Below are 12,095 nucleotides of genomic sequence, written 5' to 3'. Positions count from 1 at the left end.
TTATTCTTTATTTTTGAAACAGGGTCTCACTGAGTTGTGAAGGACCTCAATAAGTAGCTGAGGCTGTCTGTGAACCACTATCCTCCAGTATCTGCTTCCCAAATGCTGGGATTACAAGTGTGCACCACATGCCCGGAGATAAATTATTTTTAGACACTTTCTCTTTTTAGGATTGAACCCAGGGACAGTCTACCTCTGAGCTATACTATACCTCAGCCCTTTTTGCGGGGGGGTGGGGGATACTGAGGATGGAACCCAGGGGCCTTCTACCTCTGGGCTACACTCCCAGACCTATTTTATATTTTTTATTTGGAAACAGGGTCTCTTAAGCCAGCTGAGGCTGGCTTCGAACCTTCGCGATCCTCCTGTCTCCACCTCCCAAGTGTGGGGATTACAAGCGTGCGCCACCACACCCGGCAACCTCAGCCCTTTTAAAAATTTTTTTTAAACAGGGCCTCACTTAAGTTGCTGAGGCTGGCCTCAAACCTGTGATCCTCCTGTCAGCCTCCTAAGTGCTGAGATTATGGGTGTGTGTCACTGCACTCAACTATTTTTAGGGACCTTTATACAGTCCACTCTGGAAAGACCTGTTCAGTTTGAGTGAGCGATTTGGATGCAGAACAAGGCTAAAGCAAATACAAGGTGAGAACATACTTTGCATGTTAGGCAACTGCTGGGCGTAGGTGGCTAGAGGGCAAAGAGAGGAATAACCTGAGAGTGGTAAGAGATCAGGTCAGAGAGACATGACACCCGTGGGAGGCCATAGGACTTCCTATTCCTTTTGTGTGTGTGTGTGTGTGTGTGTGTGTGTGTGTGTGGTACTGGCGGTGGAACACAGAGGCTTTCTACCTCCGGGCTATACTCCCAGACCCATTTTATATTTTATTTTGGAAACAGGGTCTCACTAAGTTGCTGAGAGCCTCACTTAGTAGCTGAGGCTGGCTTTGAACCTGTGTGATCCTCCTGTCTCAGCCTCCCAAGCGCGGGGATTACAAGCGTGCGCCACCACACCTGGCTTAGGACTTCCTATTTTACTTTGAGGGAGGTGAAAATCACTGGATGTTAAAAAGTTCTACAATAAATTGGAAAATTGAAACAAAAAGGCTTTATCACAGTTTTAGAGGTACTTTGTACCAGTATTATAGATTGTCATTTTTTAAGGTGCTTGTTAAATAATTTGTAGCCAAGAAGAAATCCCAAACTATATCTGTCTGTGTTTCAGGTTTCATGCAGAAAGAGCTATTGGTATCATTACCCACATCCTACCTGAGGATCATCTTCTTTTGGCTTCTTCAAAGAGGGTGAAAGGTATCCTTTATAATCTAGTCTCACAGAGTTTTAAATTCATGATTTAGAGCATAAATTAGGGGCATTGGTTTCTTTTCTTAGAGGTAGTAGGTTTAGATTGTGCCTGCATATTGCTGAAATTGCCAGTGTTCTCATTGCTACGTAAGGGTTGCCAGAGGTTTTTCGTGAAATTATGCATTTCTCTCATACAGTGTGGTTAATTTTTTCTTTTTGTCTCTCGTAATTTAGTCATGTATGCATTGATTTATTATGAGAACAGAGATAACATGCTTCTGCAGTAGCATGGTAGAATACTGGAAATGGACTTCATAGCTTTAGCTTTCTAATGCAGGACTTCTCCCACCCCTTCCCGGGGATTAAACCCACAGTCTCGTACATGCTAGACAAGTGCTCTACCACTGAGCTTACGTCCCAGTCCTTTGCATTTTATTTTATTATTTATTTATTTATTTATTTACTTTTGGTGGTACTGGGGATTGAACCCTTCCACCTCTGGGCTACACTCCCAGACCTATTTTATACTTTATTTGGAAACAGGGTCTCACTAAGTTGCTGAGAGCCTCACTCAGTAGCTGAGGCTGGCTTTGAACCTGTGCCATCCTCCTGTCTCAGCCTCCCAAGCGCGGGGATTACTGGCATGCGCCATCGTGCCTGACTTAAAGGTATGGGATTTTTTTTTTTCCCTTGGGTGGTACTGGGGTTCCTGGAAGCCCTTCTACCTCCGGGCTACACTCCCAGACCCATTCTTTATATTTTTATTTGGAAACAGGGTCTCTTAAGCCAGCAAGGCTGGCTTGGAACCTGCGCGATCCTCCTGTCTCTGCCTCCCAAGCGCAGGGATTACAAGCAGGTGCCACCACACCCGGCAGGAAACAGGGTCTCTTAAGCCAGCGCGGTTCGAACCTGTGTGATCCTCCTGTTTCCACCTCCCAAGCCTGGGGATTACAAGCGTGTGCTACCATGCCCGGCTTATTCTTTATTTTGAAATCAGATCTCCCTAAGATGCTGAGAGCCTCACTAAATAGTTGAGGCTGGTTTGGAACCAAGATCCTCCTATCTCAGCCTCCCAAGTACTGGGATTACAAGCGTGTGCTACCAAGCCTGGCTTTTATTCTTTATTTTTTATTTATTTATTTTTGGTGGTACTGGGATTCCTGGAAACCCTTCTACCTCCAGGCTACACTCCCAGACTCATTTTTATTTTTTTATTTGGAAACAGGGTCTCTTAAACCAGCAAGGCTGGCTTTGAACCTGCATGATTCTCCTGTCTCCGCCTCCCAAGCGCGGGGATTACAAGCGTGCGCCACCACGCCCAGTTTATTCTTTATTTTTGAAACAGAGAATCTCACTAAGTTACAGAGGGCCTTACTAAGTAGCTGTCTTTTACTGACCCTTTGTATTTTTTTTTTTTTACCTTAGGCTGAGATAGGAGGATCACAGGTTCAAGGATACCTCTAAGGTAGTGAGTCTCTTCATCAACTTAGCAAGACCCTGTTTGAAAATAAAAATAAAATAGGACTGGGGATGTAGCTTGCAGACAGAATGCCCCTGGGTTCAATCCCCAATATCAAAATAAATTTAAAAAATAAATAAAATGCTACAGTGAAATAAAACTTTTTTTTACCTCTCCTGTGCACATAATCGTGTTTGTGTGTGTGTGTGTGTGTGTGTGTGTGTGTGTGTGTGTGTGTTACTGGGGATGGAACCCAGGGGCATTCTACCTCTGAGCTATATGCCTAGCCCTATTTTTTATTCTTTATTTTGAAACATGGTCTCACTGAGTTGCATAGAGCCTCACTAAGTAGCTGAGGCTGTCCTCAAACCATGATCCTCCTGTCTCAGCCTCCCAAATGCTGGGATTACGAGTGTGAGCCACCACACCTGGCTCCACATAATCTTTTTTTTTTTTTTTTTTTTTTTTTTTTGGTGGTACTGGGGTTCCTGGAAGCCCTTCTACCTCCGGGCTACACTCCCAGACCTATTTTTTTACATTTTTATTTGGAAACAGGGTCTCCTAAACCAGCGCGCGTGGCTGGCTTCGAACCTGCACAATCCTCCTGTCTCTGCCTCCCAAGCGCGGGGATTACAAGCGTGCGCCACCATGCCCGGCTCCACATAATCTTTTTTTATTTTTTTTATTTTTTATTTTTTGGTCCTGGGGGTGAAACCCAGGATCTTTTCTACCTCCAGGCTATACTCCCAGACCTAGTTTATACTTTATTTGGAAACAAGGTCTCATTAAGTTGCTGAGAGTTTCACTAAGTAGCTGAGGCTGACTTTGAACCTGTGTGATCCTCCTGTCTCAGCCTCCCAAGCTCGAGGATTACACGCATGTGCCATGCCCGGCTCCCACATAATCTTTTTTTTTTTTTTTTTTTTTTTTTTTTTTGGTGGTACTGGGGTTCCTGAAAACCCTCTACCTCCGGGTTACACTTCCAGACCTATTTTATATTTTTTATTTGGAAACAGGGTCTCTTAAGCCAGCTGAGGGTGACTTCAAATATGCGTGATCCTCCTGTCTCCGCCTCCGGGGGGATTACAAGTGTGTGCCACCATGCCCGGCCACATAATCAATTTTTAAGAAATGAAAATTTCTTAAATAAATGGTGCATGCTTGTAATTTAAGTACTTGGAGGCTGAGACAGGAGGATCCCAGGTTTGCAGCCAGCCTCGGTGATTTTGGAGGCTCTCTGCAACTTGGTGAGATCCTGCTTCAAAATAAGGAATAAAATAGGGCCAGAGGTTTAGTCTGGTACTACAAAAAAAGAAAGAAGAAAGAAAGGAAGGAAGGAAGGAAGGAAGGAAGGAAGGAAGGAAGGAAGGAAGGAAGGAAGGAAGGAAGGAAATTACTTGGTAATATGTATATTCTTAAGGTTTTAGATGGAAATTCAAACTCTATAATGCATCTTTATTTATTTTTAATGGCTGAGATTGAACCCAGGAACAGACATTCTACCTACAAGCTACTCCTCAAGCCCTATTTTATTTTTTATTTGGAACATAGTCTTGCAAAGTTTTTGAGGCTAGCCTCAAACCTGCAATTCTCCTGTCTCAGCCTCCCAAATACCAGTTACTGAGATGACAGGTGTGTACCATCACACCCAGCTTTGAATTTATCTTAAAAGTGAAATGTCATCTGGCCTGATTGGATTGCTGTAATGAAGAGACTATTTCTTTAAGTTGTACTTGGTTAAAGTTCATGTTTTATAAAGGGTGGTTTCAAAACTTTCAGAAAGTGCTTATTAGGTACTCCTTGACACAGTTTCATAACTTTATTTATTTATTTATTTATTTATTTATTTATTTTTGCCGTACTGGGGACAGAACTCAGGGGCATGCCACCTCCACAGTACACCCCCTGCCCTATTTTTTGTTCTTTATTTTGGTGGTACTGGGGGTGGAACCCAGAGGCTTTCTACCTCCTAGCTATACTCCCAGACCTTTTTTATATTTTATTTGGAAACAGGGTCTCACTAAGTTGCTGGAAGCCTCACTAAGTAGCTGAGGCTGGCTTCGAACCCGTGCAATCCTCCTGTCTCAGCCTCCCAAACGCTGGGATTACAAGCATGCGCCACCACGCCCGGCTGTTTCATAACTTAAAAAAATTTCTATCAGTCTTAGGACTTGAGAGGGTAAGACAGGAGGATTGCAGTTTTGAGGCCTAGCAAGGCCCTCCACAACTTAATGAGACGCTGTTTCAAAATAAAAATTAAAATAGGTCTGGAGGTATAGCTTAGATGCAGAATACCCCTGGGTTCAATCCCTCACACACACACACACACACACACACACACACACACACACACACACACTCTCTCTCTCTCTCTCTCTCTCTCTCTCTCTCTCTCTTTCTTTCAGCTGGGTGAGCTATAGCTTAGATGCAGAATATGCTCGGGTTCAGTCCCTAGAAAAACAAACACATGCACACACGTACGCACCTCAGCTGGACGTGGGAGCCCACATCTGTGACCCCAGTTCCTAATGATGAGACAGGAGGATCTCAGGTTCAAATGAAGCCTCTGCAACTTAGTGAGGCCCTCAGCAATTTAGGGAAACCTTGTTTTGAAATAATGAACAAAATAGAGCTGGGGTATAGCAAGGAGGACAGTGCCCCTGGGTTCGGTCTTCAGTAGCACAAAAGAAAATTTCCCTCTTTCTACTATTTATTCATTCACCCATCTATCTTATCTATCATTCTTATGTATTAGGAATTGAACCCAAGGCTACTTTACCACCAAGCTACACAGTTCTTTTAGTTATTTAGTTAGTTATTTTGTGGCACTGAGGGTGGAACCCAGGGGCTTTCTACCTCTGGACTACACTCCCAGACCTATTTAATACTTTATTTGGAAACGGGGTCTCACTCAGTTGCTGAGAGCCTCACTAAGTAGCTGATGCTGGCTTTGAACCTGTGGGATCCTCCTGTCTCATCCTCCCAAGTACTGGGATTATAAGTGTGTGCCACCACAACCAGTTTACAGGGGGGTTTTTTGTTGTTTTTTGAAACAAGGTCTCACTAAATTTCTCAGGCTGACCTTGAACTTGTGATTCTTCTGCCTTAACCTCCCAAGTACTGGAGTTAGAGGTTTGCATTCCCACTCCCATCTACTATTTACTTGAAGAAACAAATTCTCAGTGGTAAAGTATAACAGTCTATTATGATAGAAGCTAATTTTGCAAAATAATTTGATGTGTACTATTATTCTTCTTAAATTTGAATTCAGTACACTGTCCAAAATAGAATGGCTTCCCCAAAAGTGTACTGTGTGATAAAATGGAGTATTATAATGTTGATCAGTTCTAAACCATGATTCCATATGAACATACTCAATAAATATTTGCTGTGTTTAATTTTCATTTAAATGTCCTGTTTGGGGTGGTAAGTGGCTTTGGAGTCCACTAATCTGCTGCTTTCTTTACTCAGCACTTATTTTAGAGGAGATTGCAATTGACTGTCATAACAAGGAAACTGAACAAAGGCTGCTTCAAGAAGCTCATGATTTGCACCTGTCTTCACTTCAGCTAGCTAAAAAAGCTTTTGGGGAATTTAATGTACAGACTGCAAAACACTATGGTAACCTTGGAAGACTTTATCAGTCAATGAGAAAATTTAAGGTAGGAGTATATTTTTTCTCTCCCTAAATAATAAATAATCTTAAAATAGAAATCTTAAGATATAAAATATACATTCATTATATTCCTACCTCATTCCACAAAGGAATCAAGAAAATAGGTAATATTAAACAACATAGTCAAAATATAAACAAAAGAGCCAGGCCTGGTGGCGCATGCTTGCAATCCCTGGATGGCTGAGACAGGAGAATCATAGGTTTGTGGCCAGCCTCAGTTACTTAGTGATTCCCTCCACAACTTAATGAGACCCTGTTTCAAAAAAGAATAAAAATGGGGCTGGGGAAGCTGAGCGTAGTGGTGCATGCTTGTAGTCCTAGTACTTTGGAGGCTGAGACAGGAGAACCACAGGTTCAAAGCCAGTCTCAACTACTTAGTGATACCCTCCGTAACTCAGACCCTATTTCAAAATAAAGAATAAAAAACTGCCAGGCCTGGTGGTGCACGCTTGTAATCCCAGCATTTGTGAGGCTGAGACCAGAGGATTGTGGTTTGCAGGCAGCCTCAGCTACTTAGTGAGCCCCTCTTCAACCTAGTGAGACCCTGTTTCAAATTAAATAATAAAAAAATAGGACAGTGGGTATAGCTCAGAGGTTGAATGCCCCTGGGTTCTATCCCTAGACCTGCAGGGGGAAAAAGAAGAATAAAAAGCTAGGGCTGGAATGTGTAGCTCAGAGGTAGAATGCCTCTGGGTTTAATCCCCAGTATTGGGGGGGGGGGGCAGGAATAGGGATGGGGTAAAGCTCAGAGGTGGAATGTCTCTGGATTCAATCTCTAGTACTGCAGTCAATCAAAATTAGAAAATCAGTACCATGACAAATAAGAAACATGTCAAATCAAAAAGGCCAAGTGTGGTAGCACATGCTTGTAATCCCAGTACTTGGGAGGCTGAGACAGGAGGATCACAGGTTTACAGCCAGCCTTGACAACTTAGCAAGTTCTCAGCAACCTAGTGAGACCCTATTTCCAAATAAGAAATAAAATCAGGGTAGGATATAGGTTTGAGGTAGAAGGCCTCTGGATTCAATCCCCAGTACCATAAAAAAGCTTAATATGATTTCTATAGTTAGACTTCAGATATATTTCTTAGCTAAGTATGTATAGCTCTTCACAGAATGTCCAGCACACAGTAAGTATGGAAGAAATATCAGAAACTAGTAGTAAGAGTTAGTTGTATAATTATTAGCTGATAATTATTGCTTACTATTTTAATAAAATTATGGACTTTAAATCTTTTAGAACTTTGTGTTATAGTGTGTGTGTGTGTGTGTGTGTGTGTGTGTGTGTGTGTGTGTATGTTTTGGAACTGGGGATTGTATCCCAGGGCATTCTACCTCCGAGCTACACCCCCAGTCCTATTTTTTTTTATCTTTATTTTGAAATAGGTCTCTCTAAGCTGAGGATGGCTGTGAATCTGTGATCCTCTTGTTTCAGCCTCCCAAGTACTGGAATTCCAAGCCTGTGCCACCACACCTGACTTGAATTACAATTTTTTAATAGTATCCATTTTGGGCTTAACATTAAGGAAAGAATGAGTCTTTTCTAAAATGCTTATTTTTGCCTGATTTTATATATATATTCATTTCCACTGATATATATATATATATATATCAGTGGAAATAAAAATTATTAAGTAAAAATAAAGTGTACATTAATTACTACCTTAACAAGGTTCAGTTGATTTGGGGGGGGGGGCGGTCTGGGGATGGTACCCGAGGGCATTCGACCTTCAATCCATACCCCTAGCCCTATTTTTTATTCTTTATTTTGAAATCGGGTCTCCCTGAGTTGCAGAGGGCCTCACTAAGTAGCTGAAGCTGTCTGTGAACTGCGATCCTCCGGTCTCAGTCTCCCGAATGCTGGGATTACAAGCGTGCACCACCACACCCGGCTTCAGTTAAAAATTTTTTTATATATATACTTTTTATCTTTTTATTTTTGCATTGTAGTCATACATCTTTTTTTTTTTTTTTTTTTTTTGACAGCTAATTTTGCTAATTTTCTTCTTTTTTGCTGTACTAGGGATTGAACCCAGGGACATTCTACCTCTGAGCTACACACTCAGCCCTATTTTTGTGTGTGTGTGGGGGGGGGGGGGGGCTGGCTGGCTGGCTGGCTGGGGATGGAACCCAGAGGGATTCTACCTCCAAGATACACCCCCAAACCTGTTTTTATTCTTTTTTTTTTTTTTTTTTTTTTTAAACAGGGTCTCACCAAGTTGCAAAGGGCCTCACTAAGTAGCTGAGGCTATCCTGTAACTATGACCCTCCTGACTCAGCCTCCCAAATGCTGGGATTACAAGATTACGCCTGGGTTTATTCTTTATTTTGAAACAGGGTCTCACTAAGTTGTGGAGAACCTCACTAAGTACCTGAGGTTGGCCACAAATCTGCAATCCTCCTGTCTCAGCCTCCCCAGTACGTACTGGAATTAGAAGCGTGTACCACCACTCCCAGCTGTTAATTTTCCTCTTTATTTTGAAACAGGGTCTCACTAAGGTTAAGGAGGGCCTCACTAAGTAGCTGAGGCTGTCCTTGAACCACTATTCTCCGGTCTCAGCCTCCCAAATGCTGGGATTACAAGCATGCACCACCACACCCGTCTAACAATTTTTTTATTACCTAAAGAAGTTATTTGTGTCACTTCTGGCATAACACACTGTTACTGTTGTTAGCTTATGTGCAGTTTCCAAAAACTAGTAATGTTTCCCATTGGCAATTTCTGAAATAAAATAGTGTGTTCTTTGATCTTTTTGCCTTTTGGCATTCATAGGCAGTCTTTGGCATTTAGAAGGATCTTGCTCACTGGTAAGAAATGTTTACATAAGAAAAAGTGAGCCGGGCGTGGTGGGCACGCTTGTAATCCCAGCATTCAGGGGGCTGAGACTGGAGGATGGTGGTTCACGGACAGCCTCAGCTACTTAGTGAGGCCCTCTGCAACTCAGTGAGACCCTGTTTCAAAATAAAGAATAAAAAATAGGGCAGGAGGTGTAGGAGGTAGAATGCCCCTGGGTTCCATCCCCAGACTCGCAAAAAAAAAGTGTTAACAGACGATTCCACACAATCATTTTTCAGGAAGCTGAAGAAATGCACATCAAAGCAATTCAGATTAAAGAGCAACTTCTTGGTCAAGAAGATTATGAAGTAGCCCTTTCAGTGGGACATCTGGCTTCTTTATATAATTATGACATGAGTCAGTATGAAAATGCTGAGAAACTTTATTTACGATCGATAGCGATTGGTATGTTACCTTTAAATTTTCTATAGCCATTTGACTCAGATAAACATGTCTTTTATGTTGTTAAAGGGCAATGTTATTACTGAGATATAAATGGGTTTAGAGCTCCAGAGAACATTTTCAACTATCTGTGCGTTGATTGTCCCTCCCTTCTCCTGTCTTTAACATGGAAGATCAAATTCACCTGTTTCTGAATTTGATATAAATGGAGTCAGACAACGTATATTTTTATGTCTGACTTTTCTCGGTGAGCATTTACTGTCAGTAATTTCGAGTGTAATATGATATTTTATTGGATTAGTGTGTCATTATTTATCCATTCCACTGTTAATGCACTTGTGGCACATTTGGGTTGTTTCCACTTCAGGGCATTACAAAACAAGGTGTGGCCATCATCTTGTGACCTGCCTGTTAAACCTTGTCCGTTTTCATATTGGATTGTCTTGTCATGTTCCTGTCATTTGTGGAACATTTTATATACTGGTTATTTTATATACTGTAGATAGAACAAGTCCTTTATTCATTACATATTGCAGATAATTCTTTTTTGAGAGAAGTCATTCATTCATTCAGTTGTGTGTGTGTGTGTGGTGCTAGGCATTGAACCCAGTGGCATTCTTCGTCTGAGCTATACCCCCAGCCCTGTTTCTTATGTTTATCTTGAAACAGGGTCTCACTAGGTTGATGAGAGTCTTACTACTTGCTGAGGCTATCCTCGAACCTGTGATGCTCCTTTCTCGGACTCCCGAGTAAGCACTGGGGTTACAAGCATGTGCCACCACCTGGGTTTCCTTTGTTTTAATGTAGCTAAATACATAAATCTTTTGTGTGTGTGTGTGGTTAGCACCTTTTTGTATTCAGTTTAAGAAATTTTTTCTTACCCCAAAGTAATGAAGGTACTCTTTTAGACGAAACTTTGTTTAACCATTCACATTTAGATTTACAAACCTAAAATCTATTTTTGGTAGAGCTAGGGATCAAATTTCATTTTTTACCCCATATGCACATGCTGTCAACCCAGGACCATTTCTTCAAAGATTGTCCTTTTCCCTTTGTCATAGTCATGCATTCATGTATACAGGTGTCCCCCATTAGCCATACTATATTGAGTTACCTGCTTAGTCCCAAAATGCAAAAGGTTTTACAAGTGCTGATAAAGGAATTTTATCTGTTCCTTTCAGGAAAATAAAACCAAGCCAACCTATTTAAAGAATTAAACTAGTGTTTGTGTTGAACAAACTTACTTCATTACCTAAACTTTTTTTTTTTTTTTTTTTTTTTTGCGGGTCTGGGGATGGAACCCAGGGGCATTCGACCTCCGAGCTACACCCTCGGCCCAATTTTTATTCTTTATTTTGAAACCGGGTCTCACTGAGTTGTGGAGGCTAAACTTTTTTATTATTCTCTTTTTATTTATTTTTTACTTTTAGGGAAGAAACTTTTTGGTGAAGGCTACAGTGGACTAGAATATGATTACCGAGGTCTCATCAAACTTTACAACTCCATTGGAAATTATGAGAAAGTGTTTGAATATCACAATGTTCTGTCTAACTGGAACCGGTTGCGAGATCGGCAGTATTCAGTGACCGATGCCCTTGAAGACGTCAACACCAGCCCCCAGTCCACTGAAGAAGTGGTGCAGTCCTTCCTGATTTCTCAGAATATTGAGGGACCAAGCTGCTGAGGAAGGACCTCAGTTAATCAATTACTTTTTCCCAGATTCCAGGGAATTCATACTGTGAAATCAAAACCATGTTGTTTTTGGGGGCTGGAATTTGCATTGAAACACTGGTCCAGTCCATTGAAGACCCTATTTTGGGTAATCCCTATCTTGCAGAGTGTCCGTAGAATAAGCATATATATTCAGTTATATTCAGCATGTACCGCATGTATAAAGTAGTCTGGCCCACATTTGCAACCTAGTAGAACAAACAACAGGAATTTTTTTTTCTTTTTAAAAAATAATTCATTTTGCAGAAAGCCTGAAAGTTTAAAAAAAAAAACCCTAAATAAAACTATTTAAGAGTTTAAAAGAGTTGCATTCTTATTATGTAAGGATGATTTTAACAACTTTTTAACATAAAATTCTTCCTTGTGAAGAAATTCAATACTGTATTATAAAGAACTTTTATGGGAAAAAAATCTTTATATGCAGTATAGAAAAGTTAACACAAGTACTAATAAAAGAGGGACATCCTAACTTGAGGTTTGGCCACCTTACCCATAGAAGTGGCTGCAACCACTCCTGAACTCTATACAAGGGAAGGACTGTCACATTCATCTGAACTGGACCAGTGTTGATCTGTAAGTAATAGCAAATTTGAGAGACCAGAAGTTTTAACTCTTGTTTGTTTGTTTGTTTTTGTTACAACAATGCAAGATACTCTTAATAGCGTAGCTCACTGGACCAGGAGGATCTA

General features: G+C 41.2%; 1 protein-coding gene across 1 annotated transcript in view; it reads left to right on the top strand.

Annotated features, from left to right (window-relative positions):
* APPBP2 (amyloid beta precursor protein binding protein 2) overlaps positions 1–11,359 on the top strand; it is a gene marked incomplete at both ends in the record, with an annotated part of 77,081 nt that extends 65,722 nt beyond the window's left edge. Inside the window, 4 exons of the mRNA XM_080713481.1 lie at positions 1,223–1,308; positions 6,233–6,423; positions 9,513–9,678; positions 11,106–11,359. Of these exons, the coding sequence (XP_080569607.1) occupies positions 1,223–1,308; positions 6,233–6,423; positions 9,513–9,678; positions 11,106–11,359 (697 nt within the window). The remainder of the gene's footprint in view (positions 1–1,222; positions 1,309–6,232; positions 6,424–9,512; positions 9,679–11,105) is intronic.
* Positions 11,360–12,095: the final 736 nt, after the last annotated feature.

The sequence above is a fragment of the Muscardinus avellanarius genome (genome assembly GCF_963383645.1).
Source record: "Muscardinus avellanarius genome assembly, chromosome: 16".
In the NCBI taxonomy this organism is placed as follows: Eukaryota; Metazoa; Chordata; class Mammalia; order Rodentia; family Gliridae; genus Muscardinus; species Muscardinus avellanarius.
This window is presented reverse-complemented; position numbering and strand designations above follow the sequence as displayed.